The sequence below is a fragment of the Dendropsophus ebraccatus genome, chromosome 8, assembly GCF_027789765.1.
Source record: "Dendropsophus ebraccatus isolate aDenEbr1 chromosome 8, aDenEbr1.pat, whole genome shotgun sequence".
Classification (NCBI taxonomy): Eukaryota; Metazoa; Chordata; class Amphibia; order Anura; family Hylidae; genus Dendropsophus; species Dendropsophus ebraccatus.
The window spans coordinates 30,201,103-30,226,272 of record NC_091461.1 but is presented as its reverse complement, the minus strand read 5'-3'; the positions used below and the strand labels follow the sequence as shown (position 1 = coordinate 30,226,272).

The window sequence follows — 25,170 nt, the reverse complement described above, 5'->3', positions numbered from 1 at the left end:
GAGGGCCACACGTTGTACAGCCCCCCTACACCTTGATCTACCAGCTGTCTAATGTCTTCTGTTTCATCACAGGGCAAGCCGCTCTCTGACGTCTTTACGATATCGCATAAATTTCCTCAAAGGTAAGTAAAATTTAAATATTCTTGAAGACGCTTTCTTACAGACAGTGAATACCTCATGTATATGGTTGTATTATGGTTCTAAGTTGCATAGAGCCTTAAAGGGGTTATCCAGCGCTACAAAAACATGGCCACTTTTCCCCTCTCTTGTCTCCAGATTGGGTGGGATTTGGAACTCAGTTCCATTGAAGTAAATGGAGCTTAATTGCAAACCACACCTGAACTGGAGACAAGAGAGGGGGAAAAGTGGCCATGTTTTTGTAGCGCTGGATAAGCCCTTAAATAGGCTCCTTACTACCCCTCCATATACCTCTGGTTTTATGCATAGACAGCTGCTCCATCAGAGGCAGTGCTAGATGATATATGATCAATGTATGCTGTACCCGGCACAGCTATATGAAGCAAAGGAGCCACTGGGGCACATTTACTATGGTAAATGCATCAGAATTCTGACATGTATGACTGGAGCAACCACTTTTCCATGTCTTAGCCTCATCTAATAATGCAGGGAGGAGAAGCAAAGAGACGTACCAGCCTGCAACCCTTCACATCACCTCTATGACCCGCTCCAAGGTCAAGGCTCAGTTTCCAGCACAGGGAAAAGCTGGAAGGTAAAGCGGAGAGGCCGTTCTGCAGCATTGCTCATCGTCTCTCCGACCCGCTCCCCCTCCCCTTCATAATACACAATTAGGCCTCAGTTTCCAGTTCAGGGAAGGAGCTGAGAGGTGGAGCCAACCTGCAGCTTTCCATACCACTTCTCCAACTCTTTATTAAATAAACCTGATTTGCTATATGTTGGTGCCCGTAAGCCATAAATACTTCCCGATATGTTCACACATTGTATTTTTTAAGAGAAGAACGCCCGTTCTGGATTAAAACAACGGCCATACTTGTCTTAAAATAATGAACTGTATTGAACTCTATGGCAACAGCGGCCATTGTTTACGCACTGTATTGAACAACGGACGTTGTTCACACTCTGTTCACACAATGTATGGCCGTTCTGATGGCGGTACATTACATAGAGTTGCAGGCACACCCGTACGTGTCCGCAATCCAAATTAAATGATGGTTATGGCAGTATCGGTCGCAGGAACATGTCAAACAATGGCCGTTGTTTAACACTTTGTGAACATAGCCTTATACTGGCATCAGTTTATTCAGCTTGATGCCCAACAGCAGATTCCCTTGGGATACTGGGATCCTATATGGCCAGTGTTTAAATTGATGACGTATCCTTAGCATTCATTGTGTGATAGGTGGGGATCTCAAAGAGGGCTTGATTTAATTAAAAATAAAATTGGCAGAAATTGGAGATATTCATACTAAATTCTATATATATATTTTTTTTTGCCTTTTTGTCACATAGCAGACCACCAGCACCGGCCAGCAGATCCCAGCCACCAGCCCGTCCTCCTCCTCCTCCTCGCCCATCCACAACCCCACAGTATGACTGGCCAGATAGCGTCTGACATCAGGTCACACTGAGCTAAGCACTTCACAACAGATGCCATTTCAAGACTTTTGCCAAAGCTTCAGTTGGAGCCAAAAATAATTCTGTGAATGCTGCTGCTAGATTTTATCCATTGTGTCATCTTCTTCATGGAGAAGAACTGATAACCACATCCATCTAACAAACCATCATGAAGGAATCACCATGAAGGCTGCTTAATCCAACACATACAACTCATCACCTCCAAGGAAGATAACTTGCACTTTTACCAGATCTGTTTTACAAAACCTGTATATACAATTCTGTATTTTTAATGATGTCGTAATGTGAAATCTTTAATATGTCTTTGCCTCCATTTTTTATTGACTTATATTTCCAAAACTTAACCCTTTGTGGTCTCTTGTTCCTATAGAACTGATCGGCTCAAGTAGCTGTGATGTTGCTAATGTTCATGTCAATGACTGCTTGCAAATGATGGTTACATCATGGATGTAATGGTTAAACCGATGATTATACAGTGGTGCCTTGGATTACGAGCATAATTGGTTTCAGGACCATGCTTGTAATCCAAATCCACTCTTAAACCAAAGCAAATTTTCCTATAATAAATCATAGAAATGCAGCCAATTGGTTCCACACCTCAAAAATATTCATTTTATATTCTGAATAACATGTAAAACAAATGAAACAAACATTTATAAGCAGCTGAATATGTGATGATATAAGTTACTGTACAGTATAGCAATCAGCATGTGGTGTATAATGTATAGTAAGGGCATAAACCTAAAAAAAAAAAACAGCAGCACTGCAGTTCCCATAATGCAGTAGCGTAGTACAACAGGCTAGAATAGAGAAGCAGGGCTGCTGTCAGAGGTCTGTGTGGTCACATGACAGCAATGGAGAAGGAGTGTGTTCAGCATAGACCAATCAGGGCTGACAGATACTGCAGGGAGCATGAAGGTATGAGCAGGGCAGATGTGGGCACATACATGCAGTGTCTCTGTCCAGGGAGAGAGGGATTACAGCTATAAAGAGATTACTTCCACAGTCCTGTCCCCTGATGCAAGCCCCAGCCTGAAGAGGATCTACTGATTTGAAAGGTGAGGGAGACTTCCTGGGTCAGAGTACAGGGCCCTAGAACCCGCTATGCAGCGCATGCCCTTCCACTACTCGCACTCCCACCCAGTACAGAGAGCTCTTAAACCAAAGCAATGCTCTTAAACCAAGTCACAATTTTGAAAAACTGTGAGCTCTTAAACCAAAACGCTCTTAAACCAAGTTACTCTTAAACCAAGGTACCACTGTATTTCCTTTCAAAAGAGCGGCACAAATGCTTGATAGTTACAAACGAGTTTCCCCAAAAAACTGATGTTTATTGGTCACAGTAGATGATACAATACACTTTGAGGCTATATTCACACAGTGTAATGAATTCGGAAACCTAGAGGTTATTGAACACAACAGCCGTAGGTTTCCAAATTCATTTATTTCTATTTATTTCAATAGAACAACAACAATTGTTGTGCACACAGTGCATAAACTATGGCCATAGTGTGAAAGAAAGTCAATGGTAGTTGATTTTCATTCACACCCATACCGCCAACAGACCTCTATGTGTGTAAAATAATGTTCTTATGGCAGATAATGTATTATTGGCCAGAGGAACACATAATACAACAGCCGTTGTTTGACACTCAAAACAACGGCCATTGTATTACAACATGTGAACATTGCCTAATGCTGCGTTTACACGGAACGATTATTGTGCGAATTTGCACAATAATGATCGAATTCGAACGATAATTGTACGTGTAAACGCAACGAATGACGAGTGAGAAATCGGTTAGTTTGATCTTTGACGTGTTCTTAAATTGTCGTTCGCAAAAAATTTGCAGATCGTTCCGTGTAAACAGTTGTTCACCAATTTTACCTATGTGCGAGATAGGCTTAAACGATCGCAAAACGAATTTTCCGTACGATATATCGTTCCGTCTAAACGCTGATTGTTATAAAAGAAAAATCGTTACTTCGAAGTCGTTAATCGTACGATCGGACGAATTATCGCTCCGTGTAGACCCAGCATCAGGGGGAACTATCAGCAGATTAGACAAATCCAACCTGCTGATAACCCTTATTGCCCAGGAGAGGCTAAGGAGAAAGGTATGTCACTTACCTTCATCCTTGGCGCCGTTCCGGTGCAGTTAAGGCCCTATTACACAAAACGATTATCGGACGTATTCAGGCGATGCCGAGCATCGTTGCAGTCGTTTGTCTTTCAGCATGTTGAAAGGCAAACGACTTAGATAGCAGCAATATGCTGCCGTCGCTCCGAGGAATAGGAGAGGTGGCAGCAGACCACTGCTATCTTCTATGGACTGCCCGGACGATCTAGCGATCCCCCCTCCCCCTCCTGTACTCACCCGCTCGCTGCCGCCCCGTGTAATAGGGGCTTATGTCGTTTGTTCTACAGTCCGGTTAGACCATTAGGAGCACTGCCCCGCCTCCATAGCGCTTACCTGCCCCCGTCCAGCCCGCCCCTTTCTAATGATAATGAATGGAGCATGCCAGCTGGATCGCCACTACGGAGGGTGGGCAGTGCTCCTAATGGTGCCCCAGTGCTCCTAAAGGTCTTACTGGACCGTTGAGCAAACTGCTAACTGCACAAGAACAGTGAGAATGAAGGTAAGACACATTCCTTCATCCTCGGTGTCTTCTGCAGATTCATCTAACCTGCTGATAGTTCTCTTTAAAGGCTATGTTCGCACTACAGGATCTTTCAGCTGTCCTTGCCGACGGCTGTCAAAAAGACATTTGATATTTGCTAAAGGTGGAAGTCTATAATGATCAAGATCATTATAGACGACCATCGTTAGCAAATATCAGATGTCTTTTTGACGGCCGAAAAATACCGTAGTGTGAACACAGGCTATGTTTCCATGATCATTATTGGCCTTCATTATCAGTAGACACCATTTTGGAGGTCAAAATGCCAATTATGGTGTCTATTGATAATAGTGATCGTGGACATTATTTGTGACCAGTAGACTCAGAGCTAAAATGTGAAAGACGTTCATCATTTTGACGTTATTGAAACTAATGTTGCAGGACTTAATTTTGGGCTGGGGACTGTGCAATTCATGTTTTCCAGAAGTTGGGATGCATCTAAGGTGGCTTCCACTGTCCACCCGTCCTGTAGAGCCTCTGTGGCTCTGACAAAACTTGTCCTCTAAGTATTTCTCACAGGTTAAAGGGGTTGTCCGGCGATAAAAAATTATTCACAGAATAACACACATTACAAAGTTATACAACTTTGTAATGTATGTTATGTCTGTGAATGGCCCCCTTCCCCGTGTTTCCCCCCACCCACGCTAGACCCGGAAGTGTGGTGCATTATACTCACCGCATATCGTGTCGTCCACGATCTCCGATCGTCAGCAGTGACGTCTTCTTCGGGAGCTTGGCGGATCTTCCCGAGTGCCGGCCGCCCTCTGCAGCGTCATCCGAAGCTCAGCCGCGATCGGCTGAGCATAACTGTGTTCTGCCAATCGCGGCTGAGCGGCTGATGACGCGGCCACGTCATCAGCTGCTCAGCCGCGATTGGCTGAGCAGTTATGCTCAGCCAATCGCGGCTGAGCTTCGGATGACGCTGCAGAGGGCGGCCGGCACTCGGGAAGATCCGCCAAGCTCCCGAAGAAGACGTCACTGCTGACGATCGGAGACCGTGGTCGGCACGCGACAGGTAATGTATAGCGCACCACACTTCCGGGTACACGGGTGGGGGTGGTGGGACACGGGGAAGGGGGCCATTCACAGACATAACATACATTACAAAGTTGTATAACTTTGTAATGTGTGTTATTCTGTGAATAATTTTTTATCGCCGGACAACCCCTTTAAGAAATGTGCAGGTTACCTCCAGTCTCTGTGGGTCCAAGTTACAAATATGCATGTCACAATTCTCCCTGTGCAGCAGGACTATAGCTCTTCTTTAACATGGAAGCCTACGCATGAGAGAGACAGTGGCAGAGATAGTCCCAGGATATATTGTTGAAATCCTAACTATACCTTGAGCTTTTAGCCTGCGGAAAAAAGCAAAAAATGTATTTCAAATCAACTGGCACCAGAAAGTGCCAGAGACTTGTCATTTCCATCTATAAAAAAAAACATGTCTTCCAGTACGTATCAGCTGCTGTATGTCCTGCAGGTAGTGGTATATTCTTTCCAACCCAACCCCAATCCCTTATATTTATGGTGTAGTTACACAGAGAGATTTATCTGACAGATTTTTGAAGCCAAAGCCAGGAATAGACTATAAGGACAGGTTCAGACTACGTAATTCTCACGGATAAATTCCGTTGTTAGAACGCGTTCACGGTCGCGCGCCTTTCTGCCGGCTCCATAGACTCCATTCTATGGGCCGGCTGATTCCGCGTGTCAATTCTTTCGGCGGAATGCGGAATCCGCCGGTGCATAGAATGGTGTCTATAACACGGACGGAGAGGCACGCGGCTGTGAGTGCGTACAGGCAACGGAATCAGACAGATTTTATCCGCGTGAATTCCGTAGTCTGAACCCACCCTTAACAGGGAATATGCCATAAAGAAAAGACTGAGATTTTTTCTTTTTTTCAAATCCATTCCTGGCTTTGGCTTCACATATCTTCCAGATAAATCTCTCTGTGTAAAGGAACCCCTAGTGTATGTAGCTATGGCAGTGTAATACATCACGTGTTACTGGGACGCTGCACACCTGCTTGCTGCAGATTTACCTCAATAACCAATAATCTGCAGCGTATCGGTCCCATGTGAATATACCCTCACAGAGTGAGGCAAGGTTCAGGTTTTAGTGATGCAGACTTTTTCACTTTACAATACATTTATGGCTTTGGCTGTGTGATAAAGTCAGACTTTTTGGAGCACTCCTCATTTTACACGTTTATAACATCTTGTTGAGATCACACAAGGTATAAAAAGGGATGCCTATAAAAACTACAGGTCCCATAATTCCACTGTACTGGATGACTGATCATCACGTGACCTCAAATCTTTTGATTGGAGCGCAGGGCTGTCAATTATTTTCCAAGAGCATGCGCACACCGGCAATTATTACTATGGAGGAGCCGGCCCAAAACTCTCCTATCGGACTGTGTGTCCTGTGCGGCCTCCCCGGTGCTGGGAAATCCACCTTGGCTCGGCAGCTGGGGGGCAGACACAGTCCGTTCCCGGTTGTTATACTCTCCTATGATGACGTTATGGCAGACGTCGCCTTTAAGGAAGAGTCGGCGCACGAATACCGCGATGTTTTATGCCAGGGCGGAAGAGACGTAGGTGAAATGGCCAATCAGAGCCGTCCATAGATAGATATTAACCAATCCGCGGCAGCCATGTTTGTTGTGGTGTTTCCAGACTGTTGTAATCGTATAATTACTACTGCCAGGTTATTATTCAGCTTTCCCAGTGCCCTGAGAGGCACGTATTCTTCCATATAACCCTGCAGCCCCTACTTTGCTGCATAACTAGACGGGTTTTCCAGTTCTGACTCTAAAAAGCTTGATGGGAATTGTAGTGTTGCAATAGCTGGAAGCCAGAGGTTCCCCATCCCATCCCTGCTATACAGTGATGCTATCTGATATATTTAGCTGCAGCTTTTGCTTAGATGCACAGTAAATGTGGTGACAAGATAGGGCAGTCAGGTTACCAAGGCAACTGTACAATGTCTAAAGTGTTATACGACTACCATGGCAACCGGCGCAGACTTGGTCACCAATGCCGAGCCGCCTATATGTAAATAGTGCCAAGGTCCCTGCAGAATGCCCAGCCGCCTATATTATACCAGTGCCAGGGTCCCTGCAGAATGCCCAGCCGCCTATATTATACCAGTGCCAGGGTCTCTGCTGAATGCCCAGCCGCCTATATTATACCAGTGCCAGGGTCTCTGCTGAATGCCCAGCCGCCTATATTATACCAGTGCCAGGGTCCCTGCTGAATGCCCAGCCGGCTATATTATACCAGTGCCAGGGTCTCTGCTGAATGCCCAGCCGCCTATATTATACCAGTGCCAGGGTCCCTGCTGAATGCCCAGCCGTCTATATTATACCAGTGCCAGGGTCTCTGCTGAATGCCCAGCCGCCTATATTCTAACAGTGCCAGGGTCCCTCACCAATGCCCAGTCGTCTATATTATACCAGTGCCAGGGTCCCTGCTGAATGCCGAGCCGCCTATATTATACCAGTGCTAGAGTCCCTGCTGAATGCCCAGCCGCCTATATTATAACAGTGCCAGGGTCCCTGCTGAATGCCCAGCAGCCTCCATTCTAAGTGTTCTGCTTTCCACCTTTTGGTTCCTGTTTAGACACAAGGAAATGCCCACTTAGCTAATCACTCGCTGAGTCAGGAGACCACCGTGCCCCTGAGCAGGCATGTGCCATCCTCTATCCAGGGCCATCTGTCCACCAGCCTTCATTGAGAGAGTTATCAGTGGAGGCTTGTGGGTAAGGAGATTTGGTTTGGGCAGCATAAAAGTGACAACAGCCACACCCCCCCTCCTCCAATAACCCCCTTCTCTTGGCCAGATTATAACTAAGGGCCCTATTCCACCGGACGATTACTGTTCGCGTAATCGTTAACGATCAACATTCTCAAACGACCGCTATTGCAAAAGACCTGAAAACGTTCACTCATTTCCATGGAACGAGAATTGTTACTTATGATCGTATTTGCGATAGTTTTTTTTCTTCGCTATTTCTTCGCTATTGCGTTTGTATCTACTGCGAACGACCGAACGACGTCTTATTCAATGCGAACGATTTGCAAACGAGCAAAGATAAAAATAGGTCCAGGTCTTATAAAGCGATCAACGATTTCTCGTTCGGTTGTTAATCGTTAACTGCATTTCAACCGAACGATTATCGTTTAGATTCGAACGATTTTACGATAATCTGAACAATAATCGTCTGGTGGAATAGGGCCCTAAGGGTCCTATTAAACAAATTGATTTTTCATATCCACTAATTAACAATAAACTTTTGCAAAGAAGCGCTATTGGGAATTACCTGAAATTATTTATACTACGTTTCTATACTCTAGTATACGAACATTTGTAATTATGAACGAATGATGTGTACATACACCGAAAGATTTCCAAACAATTAACAGTGATTTTATGGTCAGCTCGAAAGATGCAATCAGTGACATACGAACAAATTTTCATTAATCATTTGATCATTGCCTTCATACACACAGTAGTAGTCATTGTATCTGGAAAGTGAAGAAGGATATCCTAGAGATATGGTATTACTATGAGATGGCAGAACCATAATGCAACCAGACCCACCATAATGTTGCACAGCAGGAGTGCTATGTAGGTTAGGTTGTAGCCAAAATTGTTGTTCAGTGGATATGAAAAGCATTGGTGGAGGACCAAGCACATTGCATTAAAGAAGAAGTTCAGCAAAAATTTTATTAAAGTATTGTATTACCCCCCAAAAGGTATACAAATCACCAATACACACTTATTACTGGAAATGCTTATAAAGTGCTTTTTTCCCCCGCACTTACTACTGCATCAAGGCTTCACTTCCTGGATAACATGGTGATGTCACTTCCTGGTGATGTCACGCCTCGACTCCCAGAGCTGTGCAGGCTGTGGCTGCTGGAGAGGATGATGGCAGGGGGACACTGAGGGACACAGGGCACTGGAGGGACACTGAGCATCCCCCTGCCATCATCCTCTCCAGCAGCCACAGCCCGCACAGCTCTGGGAGTCGGGGCGTGACATCACCATGTTATCCAGGAAGTGACATCACCATGTTATCCAGGAAGTGACATCACCATGTTATCCAGGAAGTGACATCACCATGTTATCCAGGAAGTGACATCACCATGTTATCCAGGAAGTGACATCACCATGTTATCCAGGAAGTGACATCACCATGTTATCCAGGAAGTGAAGCCTTGATGCAGTAGTAAGTGCAGGGAAAAAAAGCACTTTATAAGCATTTCCCGTAATAAGTGTATATTGGTGATTTGTATAACTTTTGGGGGCAATACAATGCTTTAATGAAAATATTCTCCGGACTTCTCCTTTGAGGTGCCCATACTCTTATCAGCTTCTTGGGTGGGTGCTTGTATACTCTCCATAGAGAGAGGAGGGCTGAGGCGCTGCCATACCCCTCTGGTGGCGGCTTATCTCTTTGAGATCAAAAAGGTCTGGCAGATGATATCCAGTATGCCTGATTCCTCCTACACATTACACATACACATTATGCATCAGCTGGTCTTGTCAAAGTCGGTGGGTTTGGCCCGCTTTTGGCTAATATATGTATACAGACCTTTACTAAGACAATCTTCTGAACAGTATAATGTTATATTTCCTCTGTGACGGGGTCGCAGTGTAATACAGCAGGCGGCTTTACTGGTAACACTAGATGTTCGTCTTCTATTAGGCCACCCTTCCTTTTGGTGATTCCTTCTAACAAAAAGTACTCCGAAGTGGAGAACCTTCTGAAGTCTGGTATCCTGCTGTATATTGCTTATCCCCCCCGGCTGTATATACATTTGATGGTTTTTACATAAACAGTGTGATTGTTGTTCTGCACATGAAACTAGATCTCAAGACGTCTGCTTTATTACTCAAATCCTTCTGTTTCCTTCTGCAGACCTCCCCCTGGAAGCAGCAGCGGCAGGACCTCTTGCAGTGTCTTGAATGTCTTGTTATATCCCTAATCACTTCTTCACCTTTAAAACCCCCAGATGGGAAAAAAAATGAAAGCTGGGACCGATTTGTCCAATGCTTAGAAAATCAAGGCTTCATCTGTGCCGGAGGAGACTCTGGATCCGGCTGTTTCTCTATGAACATAAAGTCCAGTCCTGTATATGTCATACTGGATGATAATTTCTACTATCAGAGCATGCGCTATGAAGTCTTCCAGCTGACTCGTAAGTGTAAGTGCCTCTTCTGGTATTCATACACTACTACCCTGTTCCTCCAAAAATAAGCCCTATTCCGAAAATAAGCCCTTATTTTGCAGGGTTTTTGGAGTAGGTTGAAAGAGTGTCGTATTATCATTATTTTTTTTTTTTTTTTGCAGAAATCAATAGTACGGGCGATTTTAAGAAACTTTGTAATTGGGTTTATTAGGCAAATTTGCCATTATCTGCATTCAAAAAGACTTTCCTCAGGTCCCTCCTCTTATCCACTGCTCATTATCAGGAAATCTCGACTCTTTTACATCAGTCGTGCCCTGTCTGTTCTATAGAGAGGGGAGGGGGTAGGAGGGACATTAGTTGTCAGCAGAGAACAAGGGATTACACAGTGGGAGCTGTGTGAAAGCCGTATTCAGAGGTCAGAGAGGCCAGTGCTGACTTCATAGGAGATAGCCAGTGATGTAGCTGTAAATTAACTCTTTGTTGTCCTGTTTTGGTGCCTCATCTCCCTCCACCCATCCCCTCTCCATCGAAAACCATGAAGACAGGGGGAGAGCTTCAAACTGCTTTCTCATGATAAAAATGCATTTTTCGGCTAATAAACCCAATTACAAAGTTTCTTAAAACTGCCTGTACTATTGATTTCTGCACAAAAATTTAAACGACAGTGACACTTTAAAATATAAGCCCTAGTTACAGTCAGCACCTTCAGCACTAGGTAACGTCACGTGATGTCATTGACGAGTATACAGTAGCTCCCAACCGCGCTGTTCCCCGCTACTGCCTGCCACGCCAGGGCAAATTTTGCTCACCTGCTTCCAAGTCCAGCTCTATAGCCCCACCTCCTGCCTCCCATGTCCTTAGATTCAGGCCCCATCTACAAATAGATTTGCTCATCTCTTACTGGTATACCAGATTGGGTGGGGTTTCAAACTCAGTTCCATTGAAGTAAATGGAGCTTAATTGTAAACCACACCTGACCTGGAGACAACAGTAGGGGGAAAAGTGGCCATGTTTTTATAGCGCTGGATAACCCCTTTAATAAAACCTGTGAAGGAGAGGAGTAACCGTTCCTTATAACCGTTATTTTCCCCTTCAGATTCTCTAGGGTTCTGTCAGCTCTATTTGCATTGTCCTGTCGACTGCTGCTTACTACGGAACAACAAAAGAGAGAATCGGGTCATGGACAGAACTATAACTCTAATGGACTCCAAACTGGAGAAGCCAAATCCTGAGAAGAACATGTGGGAGAAATACAGCCTGTTCCTGGACAGCAGCAATGGCATCAGTATGGATGAGTAAGAAAAGGAGGACACATCCTTACTAATATGCTGTATCATATGGCCAGATATTTTCCTTAGGGCCAGTTTAAGGGTGGATGTAGTATTATACATGGTGGCCACTCCAAATTCCCTGTTAGAATATTTGGACTTTATATAGGGGGAACTCACATATGCTTTAAAAGGGTATATGGAGAGAGACAGTATTCATGAGACAATCCCTTTAAAGGGGTACTCCAGAAAAAAAAATCCTTCAAATCAACTGTTGTCAGAAAGTGTTAGAGATTTGTAATTTACTTCTATTTAAAAATATCCAGTCTTCCAGTACTTATCAGCTGCTGTATGTCTTGTAGGCAGAGGTGTATTCTTTCCAGTCTGACACAGTGCTCTCTGCTGCCACCTCTGTCCGTGACATGAACTGTCCAGAGCAGTAGAGCAAGAAAACTCATAGAAAACTTGCTGTCCAGACTGGGAAGAATACACCACTTCCTGCAGGACATACGGCTGGAAGACTGGAGATTTTTAAGTAAAAGTAAATTACAAATCTCTGGCACCAGTTGATTTAAAAGAGTGCCCCTTTAAAGTGTACCTAATGTTTTATTGTTTTTTAAACCTTCATGGTTATAACAGATTTAGTCCCCCTTCACACATCCAGAAATCCAGATAGATTTCCTGACCCAAAGTGTTCTGTTTGTTGCTGACGCTGGCTCTTTGATTGTATGAGTTGCCTACAATCACATTTGGTACTGTGCTTGACAGGGACGGTGGCCATTGGTAACCGGCCCTGTCAATCACCGTTATAGCCAGAAGCAGCATTATGCAAAGCCGCAAGACAGAGAGAGAAGCCGGATGGTAGCACCGCTGCAGCAGATTAGTATAGATTGGTTTTTTACTACTCCGTTTTTACGGTCAGAAAACGCTGATGGTTGATCAGGACGCTTCAGGAAGTGTTTACTGACCATAAAAAGGGGTCACGGATGTGTGAACGGGGCCTAACACTTGATAAGGTGATTTCAGTGCTCTCATTGCAGTTATTCAACACTTGATATCAGTGCTGTCATTGCAGTTATTGAACTGTGAGAGTCTCCTTCATTCTCTATATTCCAGGGAGAGAGACCAGAGCTGGGCTGTTTGCCAGCAGTACACACAGTTACTTTCCAATCTACTTCCCTTACATCACACTGCTATTCCCTGACATAGTGCTTATGACTCTGTTGTATATATCTTGTACTATAAATGGCATGTGGAAGGAGGAGTGACTAATACACTTGCTCTGCCATTTGTTATGTGACCCGAAATTAAATAAAACAGCACAATGCTACAGTAAGCCATGATGATGATGATGATAAGGAAACCTTTACCTTGTATGGACAGTGTAGATTCTAGGCTAGGTTGCAGGTACACAGACCAAGCCCCCTTCCCCAACACAGAGCATGTGCTACACTCTACCCCACTTCCTGTAATCTGTCTTGCTGAGGCTGTTACTAGAGACAGATTTCCCCTTGACAACAGGCAGTGGACAGTAGATTGCAAAGAAGAGACACCTAGTGGCCAAGACTTTAGAGCATTTTGATGGCGTAAGGAGTCATTTTTGGTCACTGAAGCGATTCAGAAGTATGTTAGGAATCACTAGTAAATCACTAGTACATAACCAATACTGTGCAGGTAGAGTCTAAAGCCTCTATTACTAGGGGCAATTCAGAGGAGCAAACGAGCGCGGACCTACTACACGCGTCGGCAACGAGCAGGTAAGAGGCGGGGTGGGCTGCCTCAATGATCGCCAGCCCATAAAAGATAGCGGCGGTCTGCTGCCACAGCTCCTGTTACACAGGGTGACAGCAGCATATCGCTGCTATCGTGATCGTTGGTCATTCAATTCAATAAATCATTTCAATCATCGTGCATTTATGACAAATCGTCTTTTAATGACAAATAATTACTGTTATTATAACGGCCGTTATTTGCCAATAAGTGGCGGCTATTCACTAAATTTCAACTGTTTTCAGTCCACTCCTGGTTTTTGTTGAAAAATACTGCCCAAAATAATGAGCAAAAATACTGTGGGAACATAGCCTTATGCTGTATTGTTTATTACATGCAGCTTTTAGGATGTCCCATAGAAAGCAGCAAAAGGGGGTCATTATACAGTCACATGCTGAAGTGTAGCCAAAAAGAGAGTTGTGGACGTCTTCTGTAATTTTGCTTTTATTGCAATTTGACAGAATCGGTACAAGTATCACCAGTTTAATGAGTCAAGCCTTGGAGAATCCTGTTATGCCAATGGAGGATGACAGCGAGGAGAAGGTAAGAGGTGGTATGTACGTAAGTAGGTAGAATCTTTATTACCCCTTTAAACCCACAGTAAAGTAAATATATAGGACAAGGGTGTCAGACTCAGGCTCTCCAGCTATTGCAAAACTACAATTCCCATCATGCCTGGACAAAGCTTTAGTTTTGGATGTCCAGGCATGATGGGAGTTGTAGTTTTGCAACAGCTGGAGGGCCACAAGTCTAACACTTCTGATCTAAACCCTTTACATGGTAAAGTGGTTCTCCTCTCTAGACAATGCTTTTTAATAAGACGCCTTATAGATGAAGATCTCCCTCTATCAATTCGGAATTCCTTAATAGCAGAGATTATTCAACCTCCATAGGTCTACCTTTTTTTTCCTGACACTCCTTCACTGCTATTTCCGAACATCTGTTCACAGGAGAGGGATCGTGATATCTGCGCAGCCAATGCCATCCATCAAGCAGATCAGAATCTGAGACGGCTCATCTCGGAGGCCATGCAGACAGTGAGGGGTAAGTGATGAATGCTCTCATATAACCATCTCTTATATGGGCGCAGTAATCCGCTGTCACATCTTTCCATCATACAAATGGGATTTACACAGATCATCAGCAACTTCAAAGAATAATATCTTCATTTAAAGTGCACCTCCATTTATAATCCACTTACCTCAAATCAATAGTCCAAGGGAAGATAAAGAACCTATATAATATATTTCACTACAGAAAAATCCCTCTTTCCCCACTTATCAGGCATCTTTTGTTCTTCCCTTGCACTGACCAGTTACTAAAATGTATACTGATGGGTTTCAGCTTCACTGAGAGATCACGTTACAGCTGCTACTTACGAAAGTCTTTGAATGAGGGAGCAGATGCAAAGACAGAGAGAAATGCTGCGTTTATACGAAACAATTATCGTTCAAATTTTCACTAACGATCGCCTTTGAGCGATTATCGTTCCGTGTAAACACAGCAAACGTTCAGGCGACGAACGAGAAATCGCTCATTTTAATCTTTCAACATGTTCTCAAATCATCGTTCGTCAAAAATTCGCAGATCGCTTCGTGTAAACAGTCTTTCAAAGATTCACCCTATGTGAAAGATGGGCTTAAGCGATCTTAAAAACGATTGCAATAACGATTTTTCTTACGTTTATTTGTCTGATCGTTATAAAAACCAAATTGTTGCTTTAAAATCGTTAGACGATCGATTGGGCGAATTATCGCTCCATGTAAACGCAGCAAAAGACACATAAATAGATGCTGCTCTGTATGTTTCATAGCCAACGATAGCTCACACTCAGGACAGGGTTAATAGCATGTATAAGGAGTGTTGGTGTTTTAACGGGGTGAATAGACATGCCAAATTCCTTTGTCATCAGGAAGGAGTGCCTGTATACAATTCATGTACAAATCCAACTTCGCCACTCTCTGTCAGTGTGGTTAATAGGAGCCTGCACATAGATATCTTGGGGGAGAGTTATCAAACATGGTGTAAAGTGAAACTGGCTCAGTTGCCCCTAGCAACCAATCAGATTCCACCTTTCATTCCTCACAGACTGGAAAATGAAAAGTGGAATCTGATTGGTTGCTAGGGGCAACTGAGCCAGTTTCACTTTCACTTTTTTATTCCATTGACTGGTCACAGATACAAACGATAAGGCAATAGTTGTTTTACATTACAATAGACGGCACAGTTGTTGCCTTATCTTTGCATCGGTGATCAGTCAATGGAATAAAAATTACTGTCGGATTGAAAGTGTGTGTCCCTTTTATTAATATGTCAATTAGGCGGCTCTGTGCACTAGGGGTGGTACTACAGCCCTTGGTGCACTGATCTGCCAACTGAATATTTAGGTGGTGCTTAAAGTGGTAGTTCGGCCAAAAAATCTTTCAAGTGAACTGGTCCCAGCAAGTGCCAGAGATTTGTAATTAACTTCTATTAAAAAAAAAAAAAAAAGTGGTGTCTTCTTTCCAGTTTGACACAGTGCTCTCTGCTGCCACCTCTGTCCATTTCAGAAACTGTCCAGAACAATTGAAAATCCCCATAGAAAACCACTCCTGCTCTTCGGACTGGAAAGAATACACTACTTCCGGCAGGACATACAGCAGATAAGTACTAGAAGACTTAATAGAAATAAATTACAAATCTCTGGCACCAGTTGATTTAAAAATTAATTAATTAAAAAAAAAAAATTGGTGAACAAACTCTTTAACAGTGGCCGCTCATCACTACAGAGCACTGGATGAATAATCACAAAGAGGGGTGGGCTTATCTGTGCACCAATCCAGCGCTGAGGATGAAGGTAAGGAATCCACCTTCTTCCTCTGCGTCCCTGGCCCTATGGAAACATAACAGCAGGTTAGGTTCCAACTCTTTCTTTGATACAATTGCTTCTGTAAGAAGTCAACCAGTAGGAGGGTTATACTCACCTTCTATATCTTAGCAGGTTTTTGTTACCGTTTGTGCCCTTTTTATTTTAGGATTGGTCTCAGCAAAGGATATTAAACAAATTGCACAAGATCTACAGCAGGTGAAGTCTAAAGCTCTGGATCAGCTAAGGCAAAGTGTAACTGGGAAGACTGTTCAGGATCCTGTCACAGACATCATTTCCAGTGTACAGTCCTTTAGGAAAGAAGTGGACTGTATCCTGCAGCAGTACATGCACAAGGTTCAGGCGGACAGTCCTACAACTCCAGCTACTGTATCCTAGTAGATGCCTATGAGTATTTATATGTACTGGTTCATATACCTCAGTTCAGGCTCATCTAGTATGATGTGGAGGACTAAGCTGCAGAATTTCCCTTTAATTTTTGCACTATATATAACTATAACAGATTTGTTTTAAAGCACTATAAAGATTTCATTACTGGATTGTGTTGAAGTTAAAGAGGATGTACCACCAGGTACATCCTCTTTAATCTGACACAGGGATAGAACGGCGCTGTCACGGGCAAGCCGGTGCCGTGGTTTGTTTTTCGATCCACAGCCCGATTCCCGTGTACGGCGCTGTTCTATCCACGGGTCCTGGGCCAGTGGTCAAGGATGGGAGGAGGGCCGGCCTGGTGGTACATCCTCTTTAAAGGGAATCTGTCAGCACTTTATCTGCTTCAGAGGTGTGGACATTGTGAGGAAGGTGTGTGTCTGTCATTGTGTGGGTAACCTTTATTTTTTTCTGTAGCTGCTGTACTTTTTCCACAATCTTTTTCGTAACTTGCGGCACAAGTGCCAAAGAGGAGTAATGGTGCCGCGTTCGTGCCGCACTTCGTCCTGCCTCACAACTACTTCCTCCTCCCAGCTTCACACGAATATTTATGCTCCTGCGCCACAGACGGAAAAAGTACAGCAGCTACAAAAAAAATAAAGGTAACCCACACAATGACAGACACACACCTTCCTCACAATGTCAGCACCTCTGAAGCAGATAAAGTGCTGACAGATTCCCTTTAAGGTGCCTTCACACCTACCGACTCGCAGCGTTAATAACGATGCGAGTCGGCTAGGTCCTGGCAGATCACTGTCAGTACATACACGCAGCGGTCTGAACGACCTCTGCGTGTATGTAAACCTGCCGGCCGCTTAAAGTGATTATCCAGCGCTACAAAAACATGGCCACTTCCCCCCTCTCGTCTCCAGTTCAGGTGTTGTTTGCAATTAGGCTCAATTTACTTCAATAGAACTGAGTTTTAAACCTCACCCAATCTGGAGACAAGAGAGGGGGAAAAGTGGCCATGTTTTTCTAGCGCTGGATAATCCCTTTAAGTGAACAAGGCCTTATGCATTTATGCTTGTTAAACAGCACCCAACAAAGTGAAAGGACCTGCCATCAGCACGTGACTACTGTAGCTCTCCTGGTGTAGCCAGTATAGGAGTCTAGAACAGGCCCACATAACACTGACCAGTTAAAGTAGGCCTTTATTACACAAAGACCAGAAATTTTACTTGGAGAGACAGAAGGTCTATGGCATAATATACTTACTGCTATTGAGACCCTTCTGCTTTGTGTGCCGATACATCAATTCCTGATACTAGCCTGGTACCATGACGTTGTATGCCCAGAGGCACAGTACACTATAGCAGAGGGGTAGGGAACCTTGGCTCTCCAGCTGTTGCAAAACTACAACTCCCATCATGCCTGGACAGCCAAAGCTAAAGCTTTGGCTGTCCAGGCATGATGGGAGTTGTAGTTTTGCAACAGCTGAAAAGCCAAGGTTCCCTACGCCCCTGCTATAGCAGTTTTTAGAGCATGGACCCAGTATGGTGGGAGCAGGACCTGGGCACATTGCAAATACCTGATATAGTCAGGGAGGGAGGGACCACCTTCATATGTGCCATTCCCCCACAAATACGTGAAAGAGAGGTATTCATTGTACCTGCCACTTCCTGCATATTTTTTTGTTTTAATCTATAAATTCATTCACTAATCTTTATGCATTCCTAGGTGGCCACCTACCATTTGTTCCCTATACCACTCATGAAGCTTTATCGTTTTTTTTTCCTTTTTAGTACAAGAATATCATTTTAACATTTGCATTATTGTATATAAAGTGTTACGGCCAATAAAATAATAATAAAAATTTTGACAGACAATAATTTTGATTGGTCTCGGCAACCAGAACCCCAGCAATTAAAACTTTTAAAAGGTCTTGAAAGTTTCTTTCTAAACAACAGTAACACTTTAAAGGGGTTATCCAGGATTAGAAAAAGCACAGAACAAGGGTGGCACTGTTTCTGGAAGAAAGCAACCATGTATTTCTAAGCCCGGATAACCCCTATGATCCCAATTGAGGCCTTGGGACTGCAAAGAGTAAGGGCCCTTTTACACGGAAAGATTACCTGACAGATTATCTGCCAAAGATTTGAAGCCAAAGCCAGGAATGGATTTGAAAAGAGGAGAAATCTCAGGCTTTCCTTTATGACCTGATCTCTGTTTATAGTCTGTTTCTAGCTTTGGCTTCAAATCTTTGGCAGATAATCTGTTTGATAATCCTTCTGTGTAAATGGACCCTAAGGGTATAAACACACACACCGTATACGCAGCGCATTTACTGCTGCGATACGCAGCAAAAACGCAAAACAAATACGCAGCAGATTAGATCTAAATAACTGAACACAGAATCAAATCTGCACCATCAAATCTGCTGCGAATATGGTGTTTGTACCCTTAGGGTACAAACCCACTTGCCGGATCTGCAGCGAGTCTCCTTGCTGCGTTTTTGCAGCGAGACTCGCTGCAGATCCCAGCCCTATACTTTCATTAGCAGAGAAACTCGCAGCAGGGATGTACATCCCTGCTGCGATTTTGTCTGCAGCCCTCCCCATTAACCCCCTAGCTGCCGGACATTATACATTACCGGGTCCCCGTTCCTGCTTGCTTCAGGGCTCCCGGTGTCTTCACAGCCCGCCCAATCAGTGCGCTGCGGCGGGGCAGCGCACTGATTGGCCGGGCGGAACGTGCCGGGAGCCGCCGAAGCAAGCAGGAGCGGGGACCTGGTAATGTATATCCTGCCCGCCCCCCTGCAGCCCCGATCGCCCCCGGCCACATGATCGCCCCCCGCACTCCCCGGCCGTACGATCGCCCCCCCGCAGCCCCGATCGCCCGCCCCCCGGCCGCACGATCGCCCCCCGCAGCCCCCGGCCGGGGCGATCATGCGGCCGGGGGCGATCGGGGCTGCAGGGGGGGCGGGCAGGATATTCATTACCAGGTCCCCGCTCCTGCTTGCTTCGGCGGCTCCCGTCACGTTCTGCCCGGCCAATCAGTGCGCTGCCTCGCCGCAGCGCACTGATTGGCCGGGCGGGCCGTGAAGACACCGGGAGCCCCGAAGCAAGCAGGAACGGGGACCCGGTAATGTATAGCCGCCGGACATGATCGCCCCCCGCACTCCCCGGCCGTACGATCGCCCCCCTGCAGCCCCGATCGCCCCCGGCCGCATGATCGCCCCGGCGGGGGGCGGGCGATCGGGGCTGCGGGGGGCGATCGTACGGCCGGGGAGTGCGGGGGGCGATCATGTGGCCGGGGGCGATCGGGGCTGCAGGGGGGCGGGCAGGATATACATTACCAGGTCCCCGCTCCTGCTTGCTTCGGCGGCTCCCGGCACGTTCCGCCCGGCCAATCAGTGCGCTGCCCCGCCGCAGCGCACTGATTGGGCGGGCTGTGAAGACACCGGGAGCCCTGAAGCAAGCAGGAACGGGGACCCGGTAATGTATAATGTCCGGCAGCTAGGGGGTTAATGGGGAGGGCTGCAGACAAAATCGCAGCAGGGATGTACATCCCTGCTGCGAGTTTCTCTGCTAATGAAAGTATAGGGCTGGGATCTGCAGCGAGTCTCGCTGCAAAAACACAGCAAGGAGACTCGCTGCAGATCCGGCAAGTGGGTTTGTACCCTTAGGGTACAAACACACACGGCATACACGCTGCGTATTTACTGCTGCGATACGCAGCAGATTAGATCTAAATAACTGAACACAGCATCAAATCTGCATCATCAAATCTGCTGCGTATTTGTTGTGTATCTGCTGCGTATACGGTGTATGGGTTTGTACCCTAAATCTGCCTGTAGTTTATGATCCTTAGGATGGATTCACATGGGGCACATTAGTCTGCAGAGGTCTTATACATCTTAATGGGGCTTCCACAAATCCAAAGCCCTAGAACAACCCTATTGAGATAATTTTTAGTTTGTGCAGCAAAACCTGGCCCATGTGAATCCACTCTTACCCTTCCCTGGGCTACAGCAGGTGATGTCAGTAGAGAAATGACGTGGTAAGACCAGAGGAGGCTGGCACGGTGGGCAGACAACACACATTTATTACACAGCGTGGTTTACAAACAAGTTTGACTCTTTGGAGCGACACTAAACGCACTGTGAATAGATCTGTACAAACATATAGAACAGCCAGTGAGGATAAATTAATTTATAGAAAAAAAAATACTTTTCTCTTTCCCCAGTTGGAAACCATCATTATTATTAGACTTCAAATGACTTCATTTAACCCTTCACACACAAGGCAAGAGGCCGCTAAAAAATAAAATATCCCATCAATGGACATTAAAAGATCGTGCTCACAGGGCGTACGACATTCATGGATCCCAGTCTCTTATTACCTTATGTAAGTACAATAATTGCAAGGATCCCAAAATTAAAATGGATTATATTCCAGAGAGCCCCCCTTGTCCTCTCCACAGGGGGGCGCCGTGAGGACAACAAACATCTGGGAAGACAGCTAAACATTAGGTGCCTCATCCAGTTCATCAATATCAGCTTTTCAGTTCATTTCTATGGACAAATACCCCAAACTCTCTGGTCGTGTCACCCATCTTGGTTCCTTCAATACTGTCAAGACAGCCATATGTTTTTTGTTTGTCTACAAATCAGACCATAAGGACCAAATGAGAGACACATATATATACTTACACCCTATACATATTCCTCATACGACAGGCACTCTATAGACAGACTGTCTCCTGAGGAGCAGAGTGAGATAAAAAGAAAAAGGCTACTAGAAGTCAGTGTTGGCTATGTTGACCTCGCGCAAAGTGGCAAGCAAAGTCATACTTATTTTTGCATTTGCAACCACAGATATTGCATTGGAAAGGGTTTTCAAATCCATGGCATCCCATGTGGATTGTATAGAGTATGTTATCTGCAAAGTACATGTCACAGTGCTGGCAGTGGTGCAGAAGCTGAGGGTCCTGGACCGGCAGCGCGGGGGCTGGTGTGCTAGGCTGGCTATTGCTAATGCTGGGGGTGCTGGTTCGTCCGCTGCGCTCGCTGCTGGGGCCGGCCATGGGGCTACAGTTCCTGTGATTGTGTGCTGGACGGGCCTCGGGGCTGGCTGGCGAGGAGCTCTGAGGGATGCTGGTGGAGACAGCAGAGGCACAGGCCGGTGCTGGAGGCTCCCGGATCATGAAGGGTTTCTCATCAGGACAAGGCCCCGTGTCAGGGGATGCAGGGTTCTGAGTATCTGGAGGAAGGCTGGAGAGCTGTCCTGCCAAAGTGGAGAGCTGGTTTAAAGGGTTGTCCACCATGAGCTCTTGCGGGTCCCTAGACATTCCTCCAGGTCCGTGGGTAGCCTTGGCCAGACTCTCATAGGCCTCGCTCTGGATGCTGGGGATCTCATGGGAGAAGTCAGTCAGATAGTCTGCCTTGTGCACCACCATTGACGGGGGGCTGAGATTAATGAGAGTTCGCCGGCTGTACCCCAGGCTGCTGACTTTCTTCTGTAGCACGCCCCACATTTTCTTGTTGCCCAGCGTGGGCCGGGTGCCCTTGATGGGCAGCATCTTGTGCTTACGGCGTCGATGGTGGGACAGGTTACTGCGGTCACTGCAGCGGAAGGAACATAGCTCGCACTTGTAAGGCTTCTCCCCTGTGTGAGAGCGCATATGGGCCTCCAGGTGGCGCTCATAGGCTGAGGCGAAGGGGCACAGGTGACAGCGGTGCGGCTTCTCACCTGCAGAAAAATGAGAAGAAAGGGTTAAAATCAGAAGCCAATCAGATGAATTTAGAACTGGACGATTCCTTTAAATATAATAAGGATAGAAAATAGACACCAAGGTGATGTTTGTAAGCCAGTACAACTAAACAATGAGCAGATACCCCCACCATGCCCCATGCATACAGACAGGGTCCTACCTGTGTGTATGCGTATGTGCTCTATGAGACGAGCGGTGCCTTTGCTGGCATAGTTACAGTAGCGACACTTTAGTTTCCCATCATATGTCCGCTCAAAGCCGTCCACCAGCATCCCCGCGCTCTCATCCAGAGACACCTCCACAGACGGGTGGTCCAGCCCGTTCTGATCGCTGTCTGTCCCAGCTGCCGGTAGAGCAAGGCACGGAGAGTTAGCGGTGTACACATCGTGGTTTTGTGGCCCTGATTTATAGAAAGTGAGTCAATGAATAGAAACCACCCTGCTGTCTGTCAGCACACAGATACAGGATGACCATTGTAGAACTGTATATAGGGTACAGCGGCCTGATGGATTATGGGAACATATAACAACCAATAGAAGAAAAAAAAAAAAGGACCTTAAAGTTGAACTCTTGCTCTAGGCTCTTGTAATCTTAAGGCTGGGTTCACACTATGTTTTTGCAATCCGTTTTTTTTTTTTTTTTTTTAAATCCGTTTTTTTTGCAAAAAAACGGATGGAAAAAACGGATGCATGTGTGTGAATCCATTTTTCTATTAAATTCTATTATAAAGAAAACCGGCTCGAAATAGATCAGTTTCTTGTAATGTACACAACAACGTAGTCAACCTAATTTTTGTGTCTGTTAAAAAAAAAACGGATCCGTTTTTTTAAATAATGGAATTCAATGGAAAAGCGGATCAAAACAGATGCACACACAAGCATCTGTTTTTTGCAAAAAAACTGATGAAAAAAAAAAACAGATTGCAAAAACGTAGTGTGAACCTAGCCTTAGAGCAATGGTTTCCACCTGTTGGGAAACTACGACACCCCACACCCACATACCAGCTGTCAGGGCATGATGGGAGTTGTAGTTTTCCAACATCTGGAAAGCTACAGTTTGGAAACCATTTCTCTACAGCAAAGGTGCTCAGCCTGCATCTTTCCACATGTTGTAAAACTACAATTCCCATCATAATTATAGTTTTGCAACAACCGTAGGGCTGCAGGTTGTGCACCACTGCTCTAGATGATCTGAATGCCCACCAGCACCCCAGTTTTTTATTATAAGGGAAAAATATGGTTATTCTTTATCTACAGGATAGGAAATAACTAGCTGATCAGTGGGGGCCCAACGGCCGAGAGCCTAAGTGATCATAAGAACGGAGCCCCCCTGAAGCTGTAGTACATGCTCAGTCTTTGTTCCATTCACTGTCTATGGAACTCCCAACTGTAGCAAAGTTCGGAAGTCCCATAGAAAATGGTGGCCAAGCGTGTACGCTTCCGCTGTATTTACCCAGCTCAGTTCTTGTGATGAAGTAAGACCACCACCGATCGTGTGGATAGGGTATGGGTCTTCAAACTGTGGCCCTCCAGCTGTTGCGAAACCACAATTCCCATCATGCCTGGACAACTAAAGCTTTGGATTTGGCTGTCCAGGCATGATGGGAAATATAGTTTTGCAACAGCTGGAGGGCCGCAGTTTGGAGACCCATGGGATAGGGGATAACCCCTGTAATATAAGCACCCTATGGCAGGAGTACATACCTCCTTGTAAGGTGTCAGCCTCCTTGTCACCGCTCACAGAGCCTGAGATCATATTGACGTGGTGCGTTTGCTGGGTGAGGTATTCCTGGAAATCCTTCACAAAGTCCAGCGCCTCCGGCTTTTTCTCACCCATATTCAGTTCTGGTGTGTTCCTGCTGTCGCCCCCCCCCTACCTGGAAGGAGAGAAGAAGGATTCAGTGAGTACATGTAAAGGTTTCGACTAGAGGCAGCGCTCTAGAACAGGGATGGGGAACTGGAAACTCTCCATTTGTTACAGAACAACAATTCTCATCATCAAGCTTTGGATTTGGCTGTCCAGGCATGATGGGAATAGTAGTTTAGTAGTAGGGATCACCATCCCTGCTCTAGGATAAGCCGCAAGTGTCTGGTCAGTGGTGTTACTAGGTATAGAGCAGCTGACAATATGGCTTTTTTTTCCCTCCCAAACAGCGCCACCCCAACCCAAAGGTGTGTAAAGGAACTGCAGCATGTCCCCATTTACTTGTATGGGACTATGTCGATATTCATGCACAGTGCTGTGTCAGTTCTCGGTGAACCTTCGGCCCTCCAGCTGTTGCAAAACTGCAATTCCCATCATGCCTGGGCAGCCGAAGCTAAAGCTTCGGCTGCCCAGGCATGATGGGAATTGCAGTTTTGAAACAGCTGGAGGTCTGAAGGTTCCCCATCCCTGCTATAAACCATCAACACACTGCTGGTAATGGATAAAAATGCCCAGAATATAAGTTCACACGTACTAAGAGTGACTGCTTGTGCAGATCCCCAGCAGGCTGGGACTTGTTGTGTTGTACTGTAAGCCCTTATCATGGTGTAATAGAACCGCTATATATGTGATATGAATGATTGCACACCACAGATGTCATACACTGGTCCTATCACACTGAACCCTATAGTGCAGAATCCCAA

At 45.5% G+C, this 25,170-nt stretch overlaps 3 protein-coding genes across 7 annotated transcripts in view; 2 read left to right on the top strand and 1 right to left on the bottom strand.

Annotated features, from left to right (window-relative positions):
- The window catches only part of LOC138799996 (disintegrin and metalloproteinase domain-containing protein 9-like), a 38,539-nt gene extending 36,737 nt beyond the window's left edge, over window positions 1-1,802 (top strand). The window contains exons 21-22 of the mRNA XM_069981804.1: window positions 73-122; window positions 1,489-1,802. Coding sequence (XP_069837905.1) covers window positions 73-122; window positions 1,489-1,591 — 153 coding nt within the window. The 3' untranslated portion in view covers window positions 1,592-1,802. The remainder of the gene's footprint in view (window positions 1-72; window positions 123-1,488) is intronic.
- Window positions 1,803-6,638: 4,836 nt separating this feature from the next.
- PSTK (phosphoseryl-tRNA kinase) lies at window positions 6,639-17,417 on the top strand. Of its 3 annotated transcripts, none has more exons than XM_069978976.1 (6): window positions 6,639-6,895; window positions 10,228-10,507; window positions 11,595-11,793; window positions 13,998-14,079; window positions 14,487-14,580; window positions 16,551-17,417. In XM_069978976.1, the coding sequence occupies exons 1-6, from the start codon at window positions 6,659-6,661 to the stop codon at window positions 16,778-16,780; spliced, it is 1,122 nt and encodes a 373-aa protein (XP_069835077.1). In that variant the 5' UTR covers window positions 6,639-6,658; the 3' UTR covers window positions 16,781-17,417. The 3 variants fall into 3 exon arrangements, with proteins under 3 accessions (XP_069835077.1, XP_069835076.1, XP_069835079.1); XM_069978975.1 differs by having other exon boundaries at window positions 10,228-10,513; XM_069978978.1 differs by lacking the exon at window positions 6,639-6,895 and adding an exon at window positions 7,967-8,061 and having other exon boundaries at window positions 10,228-10,513.
- Window positions 17,418-21,418: 4,001 nt separating this feature from the next.
- On the bottom strand, window positions 21,419-24,410 carry IKZF5 (IKAROS family zinc finger 5). 3 transcript variants are annotated; one of them, XM_069978972.1, is made up of 3 exons: window positions 24,247-24,410; window positions 22,704-22,943; window positions 21,419-22,521 (listed from the first exon to the last, which is right to left on the bottom strand). In XM_069978972.1, exons 1-3 carry the CDS (start codon window positions 24,377-24,379, stop codon window positions 21,575-21,577), a joined length of 1,320 nt encoding a protein of 439 aa, XP_069835073.1. In that variant the 5' UTR covers window positions 24,380-24,410; the 3' UTR covers window positions 21,419-21,574. The 3 variants fall into 3 exon arrangements, with proteins under 3 accessions (XP_069835073.1, XP_069835074.1, XP_069835075.1); XM_069978973.1 differs by having other exon boundaries at window positions 22,704-22,886; XM_069978974.1 differs by lacking the exon at window positions 22,704-22,943.
- Window positions 24,411-25,170: the final 760 nt, after the last annotated feature.

Bases quoted from the DNA above. Each gene is read 5' to 3' on its own strand.
- PSTK (XM_069978975.1), top strand. From the start codon at position 6,659: ATGCGCACACCGGCAATTATTACTATGGAGGAGCCGGCCCAAAACTCT. The intron at 6,896-10,227 runs GTAGGTGAAATG...TTCCTTCTGCAG, and splicing joins TATGCCAGGGCGGAAGAGAC to ACCTCCCCCTGGAAGCAGCA. The intron at 14,080-14,486 runs GTAAGAGGTGGT...ATCTGTTCACAG, and splicing joins AGGATGACAGCGAGGAGAAG to GAGAGGGATCGTGATATCTG.
- IKZF5 (XM_069978972.1), bottom strand. From the start codon at position 24,379: ATGGGTGAGAAAAAGCCGGAGGCGCTGGACTTTGTGAAGGATTTCCAG. The intron at 22,944-24,246 runs GTATGTACTCCT...TCTATAAATCAG, and splicing joins GGCTGACACCTTACAAGGAG to GGCCACAAAACCACGATGTG. The intron at 22,522-22,703 runs GTAGGACCCTGT...ATTTTTCTGCAG, and splicing joins GCACATACGCATACACACAG to GTGAGAAGCCGCACCGCTGT.